A 21,491-nucleotide genomic window follows, 5' to 3' on the forward strand; every position below is an offset into this window, starting at 1 on the left:
GAGACTTTACTACTTCATTTTACAGAGGAAGAAAAAAATGCCTATAGAAAAGAAGTGTTTTGCCCAAGCATTATCCTCTATACCAGGGGTGGGGAACCTGCAGCCTCAAGGTCACATATGGCCTTCTAGGTCCTCAAGTGCAGCCCCTCTGACTGAATCCAAACTTCACAGAACAAATCCCCTTAATAAAAGGATTTGTTTTGTAAGACTTGGACTCAGTCAAAAGGCTACACCCAAGGACCTAGAAGGCCACAGATTCCCATTCCTGTCCTATACTTATTCTGCTTCTTTTCAAGAATGGGTAAGAAGACATTTTAAATAAAATTATTTTTAAAATATAGAAGTGATTCTCTTCAAAAATACAGATTTGGTTTTTATGCAATTAGATAGTAGCAACATAATGTAGTTGAATAAGCACAAGTACAAGTTAAGAATATCTGGGTTCCAGTCATGAGCCTCTCCAAGCCTGTTTCTTCATCTCATGCAGCATCCTCTACTATAATTTAAGCTCCTTGAGGGTACTGACTATCTAAGTTTTGTATCTGTATTGCCCAGAACCCAGCACAGTGCCTAGCACAGAGTGGATATTATAAATGCTTGGTTTATCAAGAAGTGGGGGATTTGGTTTCATATTCTAAGTACTTTGTCTAACCCTTAGATTCACTGGAAAACTCAAGTATAATCATTAAAGTAAGCTGTAGTAAAATGAAATTATAATTCATACCATTATAAATTGCAGGAATCTGCTTTTTAAACAATAAAGGGCTACAAAAATTAGGCAATTACTACTCACATACCAGTTTCCTGTCCCCAGGATATAATGTTCACATCAAACTTATTTAGACCATATATTAAAAAGAGAATTAAGAAAGACTCCACTAATGAGTTTACCAAATATCCTTCTACTGAGAATCTTCATAAAAATGGGGGGGAGGAGATTTTTTTTAATCCCACAGAAAGAACATACTGTATATTAAAAGAGCACTGGGTTTAAGCCTCTGCTTTGATACTATCAATGTGATCCTAGATAACTTACTTAAGCCCTCCAATGTACTCTTTCCTCAATTATAAAATCAGAAGACCCACTTACAACAGATTCCTCCCAGGATGGTTGTAAGGAAAGCGCTTTGTAAATCTTAAAGCATTAAAACCAAGAGTTTTTTTATTACTGTTTTATTACATCATCAGAGTTCGACTTTAATGACCTGAGAACATAGAATATTAACATATTAGAGTTGGAGAGGGTTTTATAAGTTATAGCTAGAAGTGACCTTAGAGATTAATTATCTAATCCAGCCCTACCATTTTCCTGATTAGAAAACTGAAATTAAAACACATAATGGCTAATTCAATTCAACTAAATGTTTGTTAAATTAACTAAATAACAGTGTGTTTTGGACCCATGGATTCCACCACCAAATGATACAGATTCAATCTGGAACCTGACATATCAGAGACGCTGGTTGAGGAAGATCTTACAAATACTACTCTCCTCAGTTGGATTTACAGTGCTGGCAAATTAAATGCTAGTGACCCAAAGTTTGTCCAAGGCAAGTAAACTCACTGGGTAAGTATGTATCCATCATCTCTTCCATAGCTAAGGAAATACAGGAAGGTTTTTCATTCTTAAGAGTATGTCTTCCCATATTTCTGGAAAACTGGTTAAGTATACCATGTAAAATTAAGTGTAAAATTACTAATTCATTCTGGCAATTACTTATTTAAGGCATACTGTAACAAATCCCGTGCTAGGTACCATGGAAAATAGTTCTCTATCTTAGAAATTCATTTCTGTTAAAAACAGAAGGAACCTTAGAGATCATGTAATCCAACTACGAGGACAGAGGGCCAGAGAGGTCTAGTGACTTTCTTAAGGAAAGTCACGATGTGAGCCGAGGTCTCCTGACTTATAATTAAATTCTCTTCCCTGAACACCAAGCTTCCTTTTTAAGAATGCCAAGATGAGAGGGACAGCTAGGTGGCACAGTGGATAGAACACCGGCCCTGGAGTCAGGATGACCTGAGTTCAAATCCAGCCTCAGACACATAACACTCCCTAGCTATGTGACTCTGGGCAAGTCACTTAACCCCAATTCTCAAAACACACACACACACACACACACACACACACAGAGTCAAGATGAGGCCATGGGTAGGGATTCAAAGAAAGGGACGTCTTTTCATTTTTTTCCAAGTGCCTTTGATAAGCAGTTAAATTTCACTAGCAGAAAAGATCGAAGCAAGATAGATTTAAAGCTTGAAAGAATCTTATAAGATTATCTATTCAACTCCCCTGATTTTAATAGAAGAAACTGAGTCCCGGAAAGGTGAACTGGTCAGATTTACAATATCCAAGGTCACATAAGGTAATAAATGTCAAAGTTGGTATTCAAAATTCAGCACTCTATTACTCCTATCTCTTAGAATATAAAATATTAAGAGTTCAACAGAATTTAGAATAGAGAATGTTAATTCTGGAAGATCCCTCAGGCCCAAGTATTGAAAACTCATTCCACACCCCTTCTTCCCCCAAACAAATAATTATTACGCACCTTCTTTGTCAGTAACAGACCAGGAATATTTCTGGAAAGGTTTATTAGATGGGAGAGGATCCATCTCCAGCACTTTGTAAATCTGACCAAAAGCTGATAGTCTGAGTGCATGCTGAAGAAAAAAAATTTCATGTATTCACATTCAATAACATGCACCCACCCCACCCCCAAAAAAAGAAAAGTCCTAAACCACCAGTAAGAAAGATATAGGATCATTAGGAAAGATATCTTATCATGAAGCCAAAAATCTAAGACTAACAGAGCAGAGAATAACATTCACCATCAAAACTGAATCACAGAATCATGGTCTAGGACTTCATCAACCACAGTTTACCTCTTAACCTCAACAGAAATCTCCATTACAACCTCCCAGACAAGCTAACCTCTGCTTGAACACCTCCACTGATAGGGAACTGAGTACTTTCCCAAGTGAACCCAGTATACTTTTAGATAGCCCTGTTAGTTATTCCTGTCTCTTACTGCAACATTCATTCATTCACTGCTCCCAGTTCTGCCTTCTGAGGCCAAGTAGAAAAAGTTTAATTCCACTTCCACATGACAGCCTTACCAACAGCTGAAGACCAATGTCTTCACAAGCTGTCACCTCTCCATTTCCTTAGTAAGGTTCTCTGTACAACATATTTTCCAATCCCACCAACCTGGAGACCTTGTCTTTCTAGATGTTCTCTAGATTGTTTCTGCTATAGTTTGGCTTCCAGAACTGAAGACAATATTCCAAATGCTGTTTGATTACTGCAGAGATAAATAGTAACATTACACCTACCTGACCCTGAACAGTAAAGCACTCTGGACATTATTCATTATACAGCTTATTAGAGCACATTAGCTTTTTGGTTGCCATGTCACATTAATTTACTTCTATTGATGTTGTGATTCACTGAAACCTCAAAAGTCTTTTATCACATAAACTGCTGTTGTACACCAATACTTCCCCCTTCCTGTAAGTGGGCAGAAATTTTTTAGAACTCTCCATCTACTCAAATCCTTCCAAAAGAGCCATTCCCAAAAGATTTATCCTACTTTTAGTTACAAAGTGTCAGCTAGATCCAGGTCCTAGAGATTAATGTGTTTTACCTGGGCACTGTGTGTAATGTCTTCTTTTTGTTGAATTGTCATATAACTCAATGCATCAGTCGGATCCCTCTCACAGGGATCATGAAGACCTGGCCCCCCTATAAGAAAAGAAAGAAAAATCCCAGGTACAATTTAGAATACGGCTCAAGTTTGTAGGAATTAGATTCAAGTCAGCTCTTAAAGAGTCAGGGGCAGGACTGCATGTTTTCACATTTAACTTCTCTGCCTGTTAGTACCATGAGCTTTAATAGATGCAATTAGTTTAGAAAAGGCCAAAATTACATCTTATTTTGAAAAGTACATGTTTATAAGATTCAAAACTGACAAGGACCTTAGAGCCGGTCAAATCCCCTCATGTTACTGGGGAGGAAAATGAGGCCCACAGGAAAAATTATTTGCCTAAGATTTCAGAGAAAGTTTATGGCAAAAAGACTAAGATCAATCACTTCAACTTTCTAAAAGAAAAACATGACAAAAAATTTATTTAACACCCCCCATCCCAAACATCTATAAAGGAATCATATATATAAAGAGAACATGATTTACACTTCCCGTACAAACCCCAAATCCTTAAAGGAACCATAATACAACAGTAAGAGCATGATTTACCTGCCCAAACACACATATTTCATGATTTCTTTTTAAACAACCTCCATGAAACAAACAAAAAAGGTTTTATTTTCCAATCACAGAGATGTAAGTAAAGCATTACCACAATTGGCATCCTGCATTATTAGTACTTTTGTGTTAGTAAACAGAAAACTCAGATTATAGTGACTAAAGATGGGCTTTTCCAATGTAGCTTTTCAAATTTCCTCACTATTCTAACTAAGAATTCCAAATGGAACACCTCCCCCACACTACTGTACTGTGCAGAGCACACATTAAGCAGACATTTTAAAAATAGACAGATGAGATTTTACTTGTTTTTGCTCCCAGAGTTTGAAACCCTTACCAGGAAGAAGTATTCCAGATGCCAAACACTCCATTACTCGTCTCAAAGCCTCCCCAGCGCCCAAAGGTCTATTACAGGTACCTATAGACTTTTCACATATAAGCTCTAGTGGCTAAAAGATATTAAATTACAAATTAGTACATGCATCAAGTGTTAAAAGGAATCCAAGTTAAAACGTGAGCTAATAATTCACTATGAGGATTTGGACATGTCACTTCTCCTCTCTGGGTTTCAGTTTCCTCATCTATAAAATAAGGGGATTAGACTAGATGATCTATAAGGTCACTTCTAGTTCTAACATTCTATGTGCTGTGTTCTAACATTCACAAACTCATAGAACCACAAAGGGCAAGGACAATTTTTAACATAGGATGTTAAAACAAAGACTGTTAAAACTAGAAAGTGCCTTAGTCATAGAACGTTAGAATCTAGAATGTTAACATTGGACAAGACCTTAGAAAATCAGAATGCACAACCATGTAACACAGAATATTATACTAGACAGGACCTTAAGAGACCATCTAGTTCATTACCCTCATTTTACACATGAGGAACCTGAAGTCAGGAAAGGTAAAATGACTTGCCAAAGGTCACATAGCTACCTGGACAAAGCATTCAAACAGCAAACAGCATCACAAACAACACAAGAGAAAATTATCCAGAGTGGCCTATGCCAAGCACTTAAAACAGATAAAAGGGCACTATCATGTACCCACTCACTATATTATTAGATACTCAAAATGATTGTGGACAACTTAATCAGGTCATAAAAAATGACATTTTCTTGATTAATTTGTGGGTTCTCTTTTCAATATTTGCTTAGTATTATGTTGATGCTGTTGCTAGAGATGACCTTTTATTCCAATGAATCTATAATAAAGGAGAAGTCCACCACGGGAATTCCCACATCAAATAACGTTTGCAATAAACATTATGTACGAGATATAAATTCACTACATATGAATGTATATGTGTGTACATATACATATATATATACATATACATATACACATACATACACACACTTATTCACTACTATAAATTCAAGGGTACCTATTATAGTTTCAAAATTCAATAGAAAAAAAGACTACATTCTTTTTAAGAAATAAGAGTCAACCATTCTCAACTACAAAGAATAAAAATAATTTTAAAAGGCCAAGGCTTAATGGCATTTATATGGGCATTCTATTATAATGGTAGGAGATTTTTTTCACATCGCTTTTGGAAATATTTGCCCAAGACACTCAACAAACGATGACAGCAAAATAGTCTTTCAAAGATAATGACAGGATGGATCTATTTTGCATTAAAAAGTACTGTGTTACTCAGAATATAGGTTGAATATTCCCCAATTTAGGGTATAAAATTTAAGTGGAGCTTATAATCTCAAAGCAATGAATACTGATGAGAAATAAGAACACATGTTCTTATAGCTTAAAAAAACAACAAACAACTTTCAGTGTTATTTAATATGGCAATATTGTACAATTGTCTTTTTGGTATATTACCTATGAATATATATAAAAGTTCTTCCTTTCAAAGGGATTTAATTTTAGAGGTAAACCCTATATTCAGATCAACAGAATGCAATCATGTATTGGTTGACTACACTTGTTAAGATTACAGAGTCCATGATTGTAAGATTAGATTTGGAAAGGAACCTAAAGATCACCAGGTCCAATACTCTTAATTTTACAGATGAAGAAACTTGAGGTTCAAAGAAGGGAAATTATTTGAACAAGGTTACACCTATATTAAATAACAAGAGTTAGAATCTTGTTTTAATTATCTTTGTATCTCTCTTGCTGTCTAGCACAGAGCACTACACATAGCAGGCACTTAATAAATCATTTCTGAGTGAATGGTGAGAAAAAAACCAGGGATGTACACAGCACTAATACTAGGAGATAAAGCCATAACATGCATATGGACAAGATGAAAAGTGCCAGGTGCAAATAACAAGACTTCAAATGGGCTCATATATGAAAAGGGAGCACCTAATAATGCATTTCTCAACTATTTCCTAAGACAAAATCAGGAGTATTAAAATTCAGCAGGAACATAGAATTTCTGAAGGCTTCCCCAAAACAGTAGCCTAGGCATTTGTCAGTTTACCCATTAGTCATTTTTTACGTACTTACCCATCCTTTTAATGGAGCCCATGTGGGTACTCTGTTGCACAAATCACGCAGAATGCGGAGGACAATTACACATGATTTTAGTCCATTTGCCCTTGCCTAAAACAAACAAAAGGGTTCCAATACACCTACTGAAATCCATTCTTCATTTTATGCACATTGGCCTTGGATAGGTCCTTTATAAATGATTACTAATTAGCCAGTTAATAAATCAGATTCATGCAAACAAACAAAAAAAAAGCAAGATCTGTGTTTAGAAAGGCAGGCTCAAAAGTAAAAGAAGGAAGCTTAATGTTAAAATTGCTTTTGTAGCCTCATGATAACCAAATACCCATTAATTATCTATCCATCTACAACTTTTTCACATTGCCCAAACTGTTTTGTTTTGGTTCTTTTTTTTTCCCCCATCACTTGAATTTCAAAGAACCAGACATCAAACAAGTACTGATTCACAGAATATTACATCTAGAAGAGGCTTTGGAACAAGAGCGTTCAAATGGGAAGGAACTGCAGAACACAGACCGTTTGAGAAGTATGCAATCAAAGACTGTAAAAAAGTTCAAGTTCTATGGGGGCCTTAAAAGACACCTACCTCACACTCTCAGTTTACAGAAGGAAAAATTAAGACTCCAGAAATAAGTGACTTGCCCAAGGTCTTTGGAACCAAATCCTTCTGAGTCTCAGGCTGGTGTATATTTCTGCTAAACTATGTTACCAACTTAAGCTGTTTCAGTCAGTATTGACAATCTAACCCTCATAAGGCTACAATAACAATGAGGTAAGAACAAATAGCCAACCTGAAACCATTTGGCATGTCGGAGAGACGCCAAGGCGTTCAGGCATTTCTGCCTGTCCAATAAGTCCGGAGGGTCTTTCATCGAAACATTTTCTACTGGTAAAATGGGATAAAAAGAGACAGATACAATTTGACCAAGGGGTTTCTGTCACATTACCAAAAAGAAAAACAAAACAAAAGATCGCAGCAGCATCTCAGTGAGCTAATAAGACTCCCAGAAGGTTTAATGGTGTTTTAAGACGTGCACAGAGTTATTTAATTCAACAGCCATTAAAAAGTAGTAATGTGCACATGTATAAGATATAGCAGAAAGGCATTCACTCAGTATACAGATCAATGACCATTGCTACATACAGTCTGGGATCTTATTAAAAATGTATAACAATAACACATTGTTGCAGGGCATAAAATAGGGATGTAGCACTTTTTCCTTTTTATTCAGAGACAACATTTAGGTAGGAACTACTGAGCAATAGTAATTTTTCTTTCTAAAAGGGGTTTTGGCCCCTGGTTGGCTCATATTTAATCAAAGTTTACTTTAAAAAAGATTGGCTAAATTCTCCATAGCTATGTGAAATTACTTATTAACCAAAACTGTGGCCCACTGAACCCAAGATTAATCCCTGAAATCATCTAAGGGATGTGTGCCTCTGCTTCTCCAAACAAAAATTATTTTAAATCATGGTGGTTTTAAAGGTTTCAAATTTTCTGTCCATTTAATTTTTAATTTCCATTTAAGATTAACAAATATTTATCTTGCTTAAAATTTGGAGGCTAAATCCATATGGGAACTGAAATGTCTAAAACGTAAATAATTATTAACGATATTAACATGTCAAATAGAGAATTTTAGCACTTCCCTTACTATAATTTTATGAAGTGACTGATGCAACTATTACTGCTATTTTACAATATTATACAATATATTTTTACAATAAGGCATAAGGATGTTAACTTTAACCAGGATTGTGCAACTAATAAATGTCAGATAAGATTCAAAGTAGGGCCTTTCAGCAACAGATCCAGTGCTATTTCTACTATAACACACCATCTCTAATAGCTATAATCTGGTAAGGGGAGAAAAGAAGGAAATATACAGCTGACACAGAATGTGAAGTTAAAGCTAAGATAAGTAATACTGAAGTATACTTTCTCCATACTACTAAAGTATAGGCCACTTATGGACAAGATTAAAGTCATATTCATCTATTTATCTCTCCCAGAGTCTAGTATGGGATCTTGTACATAGTAAGAACTTAGTATATGCTAGTCAAATGGTAAATAAACAAATTTCCCAGACATATGCCAAATTTATTGTGATTTTTTTTTTAATCTGAGGACTCTGGAAACACAAAATAAACCCCATAAGGTCAATTCCCAACTCATTATCTGACCTAAATCAGAATAATCATTACTTATTTTCATCTTTTGGGAGCTACATTTTTTGTGCAGCTTACTGATGTGTTCAGACTTTTTCCACTAAGATAGAAATAAAGAAGAATGGGAAGAAAAAAAGGAAAAGGAAAAGGAAAAGGAAAAAGGAGGTAGAGAGGGGGAGAAAATAGAGAGCAAAAAAGAGAAGGAAGGATTAAGAGAGGAAAGGAGAAGGGGGATGGAGAGACAGAAGGATCTCAGGAGGCATTCTTAACTTAGGGTCCATGAATCTAGGTTTATTTGTTTTTTAATATTTTGGTAATTATATTTCAACATAAGTAGCTTCCTTTGTGATCCTATTAATTTTATTTTATGCATATAAAATATTATTCTAAGAGGTCTATAGGCTTCACTAGATCACCACCCCCAAAAAAGTTACAAACCCGTGGTTTGAGTAGTGTATTTTAACACTGATGTTTCCACTTCCTACGGTGTTTTGGGGAAACTATGACTGCAAATTCAATGTGTATCTTGACAGATTTTTAAAAAATCGTAAACTAAAAGCTAAGTTGTAAAGTGCTACAGAGAACAAACCTCTCAGTGGTTTTGTCATTTTGTGGTACAATCAGCTAGTTATGTTCACCAAAGGATGAAGTGCTACATGCTTATTTTCTGACCTGGTGAGCCCAAAAGCAGATATTTGCATGTGTTCCCATCATCTATTGCAATGTAACCCACAATACCAGGCAGGGCTGACTTCCAACCCCTTTATCCATAAAAGAGGAAGTGTCAAAGAGAGTTGACACTTTCTTGGTGGGTTTCCTAGGATAGGAAATTCCACTGTCTGCAAAACTTTATTGGTTAACATTTGGCTCTTGGGATTCAAGACCAACATCCCTTAATATCACCATTTATTAGGGAGCACTTGTACTGGCTTTACTGCATTAGCCAAAGTACAACTGTGGGCAATACATGCAAGCACCTGCAAAAAAAGCTCATACAGCAGATAAAACAACTACTATAAATGAGTAATTAGAATTTTCTGAAAAGTTAGAAACGGCAAAAGTTGACTGACTGCAAAATAGTTTAAACCATCAAAGGGGACTGAACCTGAACATTCTGAAGGTTTATTCAAAAATAAATCATAGAGTACTTTAGAGGCCTAGAATGTCAGGAATAGAAGGGACCTCAAAAATCATCTCATCGACTCCTTACCCCTAATTCCAGCTAAACAGTTTTACAATAATAATGATTATCATAAACTTATGTTAAAATAGTATTTTAAACAAGCTAAGTTTGCACCCATTATCTTACCAAATGGAGAGGGTTTTTTTTTGGGGGGGGGGTTGGGGATGTTAGGGAGTTAGTATTATAGTCAAAGAGGAAGGGGGGCTTCACTCAGTAACCAAAGGATAACTGAATCTTAAACTTTTATATGCATGCTGTGGTTAACAGAATAGCCTCTTCCAAACACTCCTGGAAAGGTAGTTGGTGGGAGAATTATTCATTCTATTTTATGAATCATCTGAGGCCTACAGAGGTAGTGTGTTTTGCCCACAGACAAGTTAACTAAGAAATGGAGGAGCCAGGACTCAAATACAGATCTTATGAGCCTACACTGTGACTCAGATTTGATTCTTGGATCTCCTACTTCATAGCTGTATGATGTTAGAAAGCAAATGGAAGTTACCACGCTGCTTTGGGCAGTCAACATCCAATTTTAACAACATTTTATTGTTGCTGGAAGGAGTTCTGGCACCAGGATCCCCCCCCCCCCCCCCCAAAAATAGAAGAAATATCTTTCACATAGATATCACATTCAATCCCCAACGTATAAGCATTCAACATCTTAGAAAATGTTTACAGGATTTTGTTGCAGACAGTCAACATTTTGTGTGAGAATCTACAAAAAAAAAAAAAAGAGAGAGAGACAGAGAGAGAAAGAAAAGAAAAAGAGAAAAAAAGGAAGAAAGGAACAGGCAGTGAAGAGAAGACTATATTCCTTTTTACACCATTATCAGAATGGCCATGTTTCTTCATGCTCTGCTGGTCAGGAAATGATCTACTCAAGATTTTTCAGTATATTTGGGAGGTTATGGTTTCATAGTTGGTTTCATTTTTTAATTAAATAAAGGGATAACATGTAAATGTTTGTTTAAAAGCTCGTTTTAATCAAACATTATATAGTCAAATTCCAGCAAACAAAACAGGCTATTTACTAATTCTCCCTACTTATTTTCCCTTGCTACTGGCTTCCAAAATACTTTATACCTTCTGTATCAGATAACTACCTCATACTTACAAAATTTTAGGATTGAAAGAGACCTTAAGTGATCATCTGGTCCAGTGTTCCCCAAACGTCAGTCTGTGGAAAATTTTTTACCAATCCACAAAACTTTTAACGGTAACAGCAGCTACCTAGCATTTCAGTTTACGAAGTGCTTTATGTAAACCTATTCATTTGATTCTCATAACAGCCTGGGGAAAGAAGTATTATATGGATAACTGCTTTATAGATGAAGAAATAAAGCCCAGAAGGGAAATGTGACTTGCCCAAGGTTTCACAGCTGCTAAACCAGGACTTAAACCTAAGTGTTTTGAGTCCAAAGCCAGTACTCTTTCAACTATTTTGCACTGCCTCCCATCACCTTAAGCACAGTACCTGACACTTAATTCATGCCTATCGTTTAATTTTTTTCCTTATACTCCCAATGCCTACCTACACTGTACTTATTTAATAAATGATTGTTGAACTGTACTGAAATTACACCCCGGCTACCTAATAGGTCCTTACTTTTTAAAACTAAGCTTTATAAATTTAAAAAAAAAAAACCTGATTCTTTTTCTCTAACTTCTAATGATCCATGAAGGCCATCACACTGAGGCTTAAGGGGGAAGGGAAAGCCATCCACAGGAGAGAATTTCAGTATTCTACTAGTTCAAAGTATAATTTGGGTTGAGAAACATTGAACTGGTCCAAGTATCTCATTTTATGAGGAAAAAAAAACTGCTTACTCTATTACTTCACAGACAATATTATAAGGTCTCTATAGGACCAACCCATTTAAGGGTTTAACACTAAATTTAAGAGTCAGAAGACCTGGATTAGAATCCTGATGCTTCTACCTCTCATGTGATTTTGGGAAGTCACTTCATCATTCTAGCCCTCAGGTTTCTCATCTATAAAATGAAGAAACTGGACTCCATGTTCTCTGAGATTCTTCATCTCTAAGATGCTATTAAACTGAGAGGCTACAATCTGTTTAAGAAAAAAAAAAAGACTGCCACAAACTTGAGATTAGAGTAATTCAAAATTGGAAGAAACTGTAGAGAAGATTTAGTTCAACTCTCATTTCACAAATATGAAAACTGAGTCTCAGAGTGAAGTGAATTATGTCCAACACTAAATGGCACATCTGTGATCTGAATTCAGGTCTTGTGACTCCAAATCAACGTCTCACTAGCAGACTGGTGAGCTCCTAATTTAGTTTACACAATGTAACATTATAGCAAAATTTCATGTGCCTAGGTTGTTGACTACCTGGTTCAGGAAGTAAACAGTCTTCAACCTTGCATGTGTTCTTGAATAAAACTTCTTTAATATGATTGTGAAAAAGCAATTACTACTGCTTTGCCCAACAAAACATTTCTGAAGATTCCAATTTTCCATTACTGAACAAGTTTCAAAATAGATGGTTCAATTTTCTAAATAGAAAAAGCAGACTTTTAAAAGAAAACAACTTCAAGGAATTATTGAGGAAGTAATATGATGAAGCAAAAATGAGAAGAGCTGAATTCTACTCTTGACCCTGCTAATTTATGGCAGTGTGACCAAGGCAAAGTCACTTCCCATCTCTAGGACACTTTCCTTTATTAAATGAGGTGGTAAGAAATAAAATGGCAAATATTTCCCCTAAGCTCTAGAATTCTGTTTTATTAGTAAGATTTTCTACCAAAATCATCATCTACTGATTGTTTCTCCAGCGATCAGTGAACAGAAATATGTATCACAACATCATGTTAAGATTTCAACACTAGGAAAGATCTTAGAAATCAGCTAAATCCAAAACCCTTATTTTAGAGAACGAAAAAAAAAAGGACCCAAATACAACCATAGGAAAGAAATACCAAAGCCTAGAGAGAGAAAAATCAATATTGTCCAAAGTCATGCATCTGAGCGGCTGAAGAAGAATTGAACCCGTAACTTCTGATGCCCAATTCAGTGTTCTGCATTCAGTCCACTAAATCTTAACTGCTTCTTGGTCAAAAGTATAAACGCTTACTGGTTAAGGGAAGGAGTACATATGTAGAAACCTTGCTACTTCAGTCCACAAACAGATTCTAACATAACCAGCGAAGAGTTCAAGGGTCTTTTAATTCAATGCCCAGACTGGAACCTCAAAACTGCCAATTATGTCACCTTGGACAAATCATTTAACCTCTGTGAGCTTCAGTTTCTTCATCTATAAAATGAGAGTAATATTTATACTGCCTGACTCACAGAGCACTTTTGAGGAAAGTACAAGTGTGAGTTATTATTATGACTAATTCACCTGCAATTCCACCCTGGACTTTATTTTGGAAAAATATACTAAAAGCAAAGCAAAAAAAAAAAAAAGAAGAAGAAGAAGAAGATGGGGAAGAATAGGGAAGAGGGTATAGAAATATTATTCAGCAACCTGATGGATAGGGCATGAAGGCACATACCACATTCATGAACAATGTGAGCACTGAAAGTGAAGTCCATTATGTCTAACCATGTTTTAATTGGTTAGATGTTAGATTAATCACTAGAATCAAACCATACAAGAAGGAAATCTTGGTCAGTTTCTCTCAATCCCCTTCATGCATGCTAATTACTTGGCCCTCTTCAAGAAAAAGTTAGGCTATGGATAAGAAGAAATAAAGCATAAACATAACCTGATTAAGGATGGCAGTTAGCCATCTGTAGCCCATATTCTTCAAAAATGGATTGTTCACTCATACTACTAGGCTCTCCATGGCTCCTTAACAACTTGGAATAAACTGAACTGTATACAGCTAATGTTTTAAACTATAATGTTCCAAGAGAAAAGGGACTGTCTTTCACCTAAACTTATATCTTACTCAGTATCAAAGAAAGAGCTCTACATATAACCAGGGGTTTAATGTTTCCTGCATTGGGTGGAACTAACTAGCTTAGGGTAGGCAAAGAAATGATCAGATTTTTCTACTATGAATGAATGAAAAAGCATTTATTAAGTGTTTACTATGGGCAAAGAACTCATATATATACACATATATAGATGTATATGTTTGTGTGGGTATTTGTGTATGTTTATATTTTCATTCTCTCCCCCTACATATATTCTCTCTCTCTCTCATATACAGAGACATGTATGTGTATGTGTGTGTGTGTGAATATATATACATATATATATAAAAAGCATCAACTGAAAAACTAGATATAGCAAGAGAATTGTGATGAGATGAAATCAGAGAAAACAATTATCTTCTCATAGAATCTCAAAGTTGGAAGAGATTGGTTTAAATCCTAATTGAAGTATGACTCACCCAACAAGTGGTTATTGGGTCTCTATACTTTAGCACCTACAAAGAATTCTCTAATGTCAAGTAATTTCATTTTTGGAAAGCTTACATTCTTGTTCAGATACAAGTTGTATTAAATAGCTTCTGAGATCACTTTCAAATATAAGACTCTTTTAGAAAGCTCTTCTTTACATATAGGTGAAATTTGCATGCCTGTCAATCTACCATATGTTCTTTGTTTCCAGAAAACGAGCAAAATAAATCTAGTTGCTCTTTCACACAAAAGTCCATGAAAATATTATCATGTTCCTCCAAAGTCTTCCCTTCTCTAATGCTAAACAACTCAAGTTCCTTCAACTCATCCTCAAGTTAATACTTTAAAGTGATGGACATTCTTCTCTAAGTACACTTCAAGTTGAAAAAATACCAAGAATGTGGCATCCAGAACTAAATATGTTACTCCAGAGATGCAGAGGCAGAGAATATTCAAGTAAAAATTATTAACTCTTCACGCCAGTAACAAATTCTTAGCACAACCAATAAAGGATTCAAGAGTCTTTTAATCCAAAGGCCAGAATAGGAAGCTATTACTGCCAGTTGTGACAACTGCAAACTACGCAATCTTGGGCAAATCACTCAGTCTCTCTAAGCTTCAGTTTCCTTATTTGTAAAATGAAAATACCACACAGGGTAGCATTACAATCACCAATATGTCCCTACCCTCACCTCCCAATTCGACAAACCAGACTTCTACTAAAGCAGCTGAAAATCCCCCCCCCCTTTTTTTAACTATCATCATCACAATGTTGACACAAACAGTTTACAATTCATGTTAAAAACACCCAGGTCCTTTTCATACCAATTGCTGTTTACTGACTTATCTTACTACAAGACTTTTACTTCAAGCAGTACCAGATAGTCTGCACCTAGCAGAGATACATAAAAAGGCCTTTTGGAAATATTGTTTGTAATATTTCCTTATCAACTGTTGCGAATACCAGAAGACAGAATAATGTGGCAAATTTTGTCTCCAAGATCCCTGGACTTGGATGAACTGCCATCCAACCCTGGGATGGATTCATACTCAAAGTATAAACCTGTCAGGTATCAATTCAAGTCAGATTCACTCAGTCAACTTCTCCATAAACCTTTGGTAGTCTACACTATCCAACAATGGATAAACTCTATTCTAACCCAAACCACAGCTATTACCCTAGCTTCTTTGAATGTCTGGCTTATAACTGTACCATAATTTGAAGGGGGTCAATAAATCATTATCTATGATTTTAGCTTAATACTCTTGCACTTTATTTTTGCAATGACTTCAAGCCTCAGCTAACAATTCATCTATAAAACTCCTTCTAATGCCCTACCTTATACTGATCTCTCCTTTGCCTGATTCTACATTCTAGCAGTGCTTATTTATGTCCGTGTTATTATATCCCACCTACCCCCCAGCACAAGAGATTAAGTTCCATTTTCAGAAAACTCAATCAATAAAGAAATATACTTCACTCTACTAAGCCAAAATCTACCTCTTTGTATATTCTCACCATTCAACCTCATTCTTCTCTTGGGAGCTTATTATATGACTACAACATCACCATTCTCAGCATTCTCAACAAGTGACCATCTAATCAACACTCAAAATATTTTCAGTGCAAGTAGTCCATCTCACTCTTGAACAGCTCTACTTGTTGGGAAGTCTTTCCTTATATTAAGCCAAAATATGTGCTAGTATAAAAACTAGCAAAATTTTACTAATCTCTGTTCACTGTTTCCCTGGATGCAGACTTCATTCAAGTCTGTGATAAGAGGCAGACGGAGAGAAATCAAGCTAATGGGAAACCAATTTATGAGAAAGTCACGAACAGGAAAAAAAACTTAGGAAATGACCTATGGAGTCATGGAACACTCTAGTCTTGAGAAGGAAAGAAGAGGTTTCATGTCCTTTTATTAGTAATAGGTGGAAGAAATTATGCCAAGGATGAGACAAGGGATTCCTGAATAGAAGATAGAAAAACTGAAGATAAACTCCTGGGTCTTCCTCCTAACAACTCCCCAACTCCACCACCCTAAATCCTTCAAGTTGGTTTGGAGTTTTCAGTTTTTTTGTTTTTGTTTTGTTTTTTTTTTAAAGGCAATTGGGGTTAAGTGACTTGCCCAGGGTCACACAGCTAGTAAGAGTCAAGTGTTTGGTCTGAGGCCAGATTTGGACTCAGGTCCTCCTGACTTCAGGGCCGGTGCTCTATCTGCTGCGCCACCTAGCTGCCCCTGGAGCTTTCAAAAGAAGAGTCACCTCTGGAGAAATTCAGATTCCACAACAAGCAAATCACAAAGGACACAAAAAGCAACCAAAGAGAACTGGGGCACCTCATGGACAACTTTTATAAATGGCAAAGAAAGGATTCCTTTCATTTCCAAAGATTTTCAGGAGAACTGGTTCTAGACCAACAGATCCGACTAAGTTTTTTTTTTTTTTTAAATAGCCTGTGCCCTCACTAAAATGCTGTCCTAAACTCTCTCCATTTCAAAAAACTCTTTTATATAGATTGTTATAATGGAGAAAGAACACTAGTCTTCAAATCAGAAGACCGAAGAATGAGTTCCGGCTCCAATTAATTACTGCTGCACCTGACCCCCTCTGTTCCTCAATTTCCCCAGCCTCAAAATGGCTATAATATCAGTATTACCTACCTCAGAGTTGTTGAATATGTTTTATACACATTTAAGTGCCACAAAAATGTGAGTACAAAGGTGAAACCATCCTAAAAATAGGAATGTTCAATCTCTTTAGTAAACCAGTATCCCTGGAAGGAGTCTTTAAGCCTACAATTAAACAAAATTCTGTTCTACATCACATTTTTTTGGGGGGGGGGGGAAGCCACCCTACATCAAGTATAGTAAGGATAAGTTTTATAGAAACTTAAATATTAACTGTCTACAAAGGGACAGACTAGACAATGGAAGGGACCTAAGACAAACACCGTTATTTTGACAAATGAGAAAACCGAGGCCCGGAAAGGAGAGTGATTTGCCAAAGTACAAACAGTTTAAATTGCAGACCAGTTCAAACTCTAATCTCCTTACTCCCAATCCAGAGTTTTCTACCATTCATATTAAGACTTTTTAAAAAGGTCTTTGAAAGGCAAAGTAAAAGAACACAACTCCATGAAAATAAAGCATCACGGCCTGAACTTCAGAAAGCTCTATAGTCGATCATACTTGTAAGATTTTACAGAAAGCAATTAAACACAGCTCCGCTGTCATGCAATTTAATTAACACTGTACTGAGACAGAAATTACTAGCTTCAAGTAACATCAGATGGCATCTCATGTCTCTGAATTCAATGAATGGATCCCAAAATAAAAATACAAAGTCACTCCCTTGACTTAACAACGTTCAAGTTTTTTCTAGCGGTCAGGTCTCTCAAGTTTCCCAGAGCTAATAAAAATTGTGACATTGCAGACCCATTCTTACATGGTTAGTGTTCACGATGAACTGCAAAGCTATTAGAAAAAAAAAATCTAGTCATTTAACACAAGTTTTTAAAGTGATTCTAAAGACAATGATAGTAAGAAATGTACATATGCAACTGATTTATATCTATTGACTAGAATAAAGCTCATTTTAAGATTTCAAATTTCAAAGACTTTTACTTAACTCTACACATATGGCCCAATACTCACAACTAAAAAATATTAAATGCTTAATATAACTGGTGAAATAAGTCTCTGCTGCCCTCATCATCTACTTGAAACTGAATGAGAAACTGACCAATATTTCTTACTGAATTGGGATTTTGGGTGGAGAGGTATGCAAAAAGATATATGACACATCTACAGATGAGAAAGCAACAAGGAATTCCCCATGTTGGTCCAGATGAACCCAACTGCCTATGCTGTAATGACAGAAAATAGCCAGTTGGTCAAAGGTCTGACAAACAGTAATACTGCAAAACAAAACTGGGGACAGAAAGTGAAGTTAGAAGCAAAAATTGACAAGATAAAAAACCCTTGAAATCAAAAAGGATCTTTTCATCCTTGTGTGCATTCCTGTCACTAACCCGAATCAGAAGTTCTCCACAAATCAGAAGCAAGTCTTCATGAATTCTTGTGACAAAGTTTCAATACCTGGTGGTCAAATCTGTTAACATTTACACTCAGCTCACTCTATGCTGAGCTAGGATGATTCTTGAACAAGAGACACATTTCATTACTGAACCCCTATTCAAAGAAATTCCAGCTTGAACTCACTGGTATAATCTTTGAAATCCCAGGATCATCTCCATGGATAAGGATTTGAAAGGGTAGAGGTGAAGGGACTGGAGAGGGAAGGTAGTAAAGGGAACAGCCTATCACAGGTATGCACAACATTTGGCCTGCACACCGCTTATGGCCCATGAAAAGATTTCAGGTGGCCCACAGAAAATTTAGAGGATGTAAAACAGGCCTGCACAATATACCACAGACTATATGTGGTGCAGGCCTGGCCGATCACATAGCTTCAAGGTTAACGATGTCCATTCTCTCTTGTGCTGAGCCACTCTTGGATGTCCCCCAATATCCAACACATGGTAGGCATTCAAACACTAAGAAGGTATCAGGAAGACTAATCTCTGCAGATAAATTCAGAACACTACATGGAGTGTCAGAAATCTCCCAAGAGGAAATACGTATAAAAAATCTTAGAAATAAATTCCAACTCACCCCACAAGTGGGATCTTTAACATTAAAAAATAAACACACATGAGTAAAATTGTACATACATATGATTAAGGGATCTAAGCTACAGCTGAGAAGATAATATTTATAATTTTAAAAAGGTGATGTACAAACAGTCCTTATTGAAGAAATCATCAAAACATATATTAGGAATTTGTTAGACCATAAAATCCATCATACTAACCAAAGTCAGGATGTGTTTGTTTAAATGACTACCAAGTATGCATAGCAATTTTAAATGAAGCAAGACAGGATCCTCAAATGCTACTAAAGCTATAGTAGTCATGATAGAATTCTAAGAATAAGCACAGGATTTTTCATACATTAAACATTCTATACATTTCTACACTGAACCTTTTACCAAATATGCAAAAATACACATTTGGTTATTTTTAATGTCATAAACATAAGACAAAAGAGAACAGTTATATGCCCAAACCTATATGACATTGCCAACACAACATCTGAGACAGAAGTCTTATGTAAACAAAATTAGAAGGGAAAGAAAAAGCTTTATATACCTCCATCTTTCTTCTCCAATTCATCCCTAATTAGAGGGGAAGTAAGTATCACCTTCAGCGTTAACGTGGGCTCTTTTGTATTTCGGATAATAATAGATGCCTCTTTTATACACTGCTCCACTTCATATCTCTCTTCTGTAAGTTTCTGAAAGTCACCAAATAAGATCTTTAAAATGTCCAATTAATTAGAATTATAAATCACATAAAAAAGGAATGTTTGTACTATATATAAAAGGATCTCAACCTGCAACAATCAGTTAATGACATTATTGTGCTTAAGTGAGGAAGCCCTCCAAATGTTTGATCAATAATGAACACCTAGCTTCTCTGTTTTCTTCTAAATTACTTGGTACAAAATAAAAAATAAATATTCTTTTTTGTGGTTAGAAGCAGCTTGTGATGCAATGGATAGACTGCTGGGCCTGTAGTAGGGAAAATTTGAGTTCAAATCCACTCTCAGACACACACGAACTGTGTGGCCCTGATCAAGTCATTTAATCTGCTTGTCTCAGTTTCCTCAACTGTAAAAGGGAGATAATTTTAGCACCCATTTTGTCAGGATGTCATGAGGATCAAATGAAATAGTATTTGTAAAAGTGATTAGGACAGTAACATGGTATGTGGTAGGCTCTATATAAATGCTTATTTCTTTCTTCCTTCCTTTCCCTCCCTTTCTTTCTCCCCACTTTGGTTGTCAAAATTCCTAATTAAAGTACCCAAGAATTACTGAACAGAAAATGTCAGTACTGTAACAAACATCAGAACACAGCTTGATAGAGATGGCAGTAATCTTGGAGATCTAGACCAACTCTCCATTTTATGGGTGTGTAAACTGATATCCAAAAGGGTTAAATGACTTAGACATGGTGCTACAATGCGTCACTGGCAGAAGTAGGCCTAGAACCCAGGATTTTTGACTCCCAATCCTTTCCACTGTGCCACTTATAGCCAAATTCCACAAAACCTTGCTATCATGTGGGTCCTGACTGCCAGAGATACAAATTGAATGGCTGGCAAAGATGCTGTCTGAAGGAAACAATTATCAACATTAAAAGCAGAGTATTAATATTTTTTACTAAATAGGAATGTCCAACCTACTATTTAATAAACAGTACACAATATTATAACTGGCATTTATAAAGGAGTTTGCAAAGTGTTTCATATATATTGTCTCATCTGCTCCTTTCATCAATGCTGTGAGAAAGGTATTGAAAATCTATTTCCAGTTTAAATTAAAGATGATAAAACAAGCCAAAAGAGGCAAAGTGACTTATTCAAAGTTAACATCATCAAAACTAGAACCCTAAGGATTCTGACTCAAGTCTAGTGTTCTTTTCTCTGCACCAAGGCTCTACTCCACTTCAAACTACTGGGGATATATTACTGAAAAATAAATTACATTGAAAGATCCTAAACCAGCAGTTTACCTGGATGGATCCTCTCAAACATTTTAACTACTAATTTTCAAGTCCTCATAAAAATAATTAAGCAGGGTTTGTTTGTTTTTTAAAGAAAAGCATATGAACATGAATAAGAACAGGAAGCCATAGTGATCTATTTTCAGTGGATGAATACAAGCCAGCAACTGTGCCCTATTTGAAGCTGAGAGACTAGTGAGACTCAAGATTACAGGACAGGGCATTTGACATTCACAGGGAAACATGATTATGTTGTATATTAAAAGAAAAATCACATTATAATTTAACGGCCTGGCACAGTATAGCAATCACCTTCTAATTATGACAATGTATTACAACTATAAAGGCATGCTTGTGACATTCAGTACTTCTTGCACACCTACACAAA

General features: G+C 35.9%; 1 protein-coding gene across 4 annotated transcripts in view; it reads right to left on the minus strand.

The window, feature by feature from the left end:
• Positions 1–21,491, minus strand: part of LOC114047032 (spermatid perinuclear RNA-binding protein) — a 136,988-nt gene that overhangs the window by 25,050 nt on the left and 90,447 nt on the right. For 2 of the 4 annotated variants that reach the window (XM_027867692.1, XM_027867694.1), the window contains exons 5-10: positions 19,686–19,830; positions 7,538–7,632; positions 6,744–6,839; positions 4,603–4,714; positions 3,648–3,745; positions 2,553–2,664 (exon numbers count right to left, since the gene is read on the minus strand). In XM_027867692.1, coding sequence (XP_027723493.1) covers positions 2,553–2,664; positions 3,648–3,745; positions 4,603–4,714; positions 6,744–6,839; positions 7,538–7,632; positions 19,686–19,830 — 658 coding nt within the window. The remainder of the gene's footprint in view (positions 1–2,552; positions 2,665–3,647; positions 3,746–4,602; positions 4,715–6,743; positions 6,840–7,537; positions 7,633–19,685; positions 19,831–21,491) is intronic. The other 2 variants (XM_027867693.1, XM_027867695.1) reach the window with 2 other exon arrangements.

The sequence above is a fragment of the Vombatus ursinus genome, unplaced genomic scaffold, assembly GCF_900497805.2.
Source record: "Vombatus ursinus unplaced genomic scaffold, bare-nosed wombat genome assembly UNPS02014786.1, whole genome shotgun sequence".
Taxonomy (NCBI): Eukaryota; Metazoa; Chordata; class Mammalia; order Diprotodontia; family Vombatidae; genus Vombatus; species Vombatus ursinus.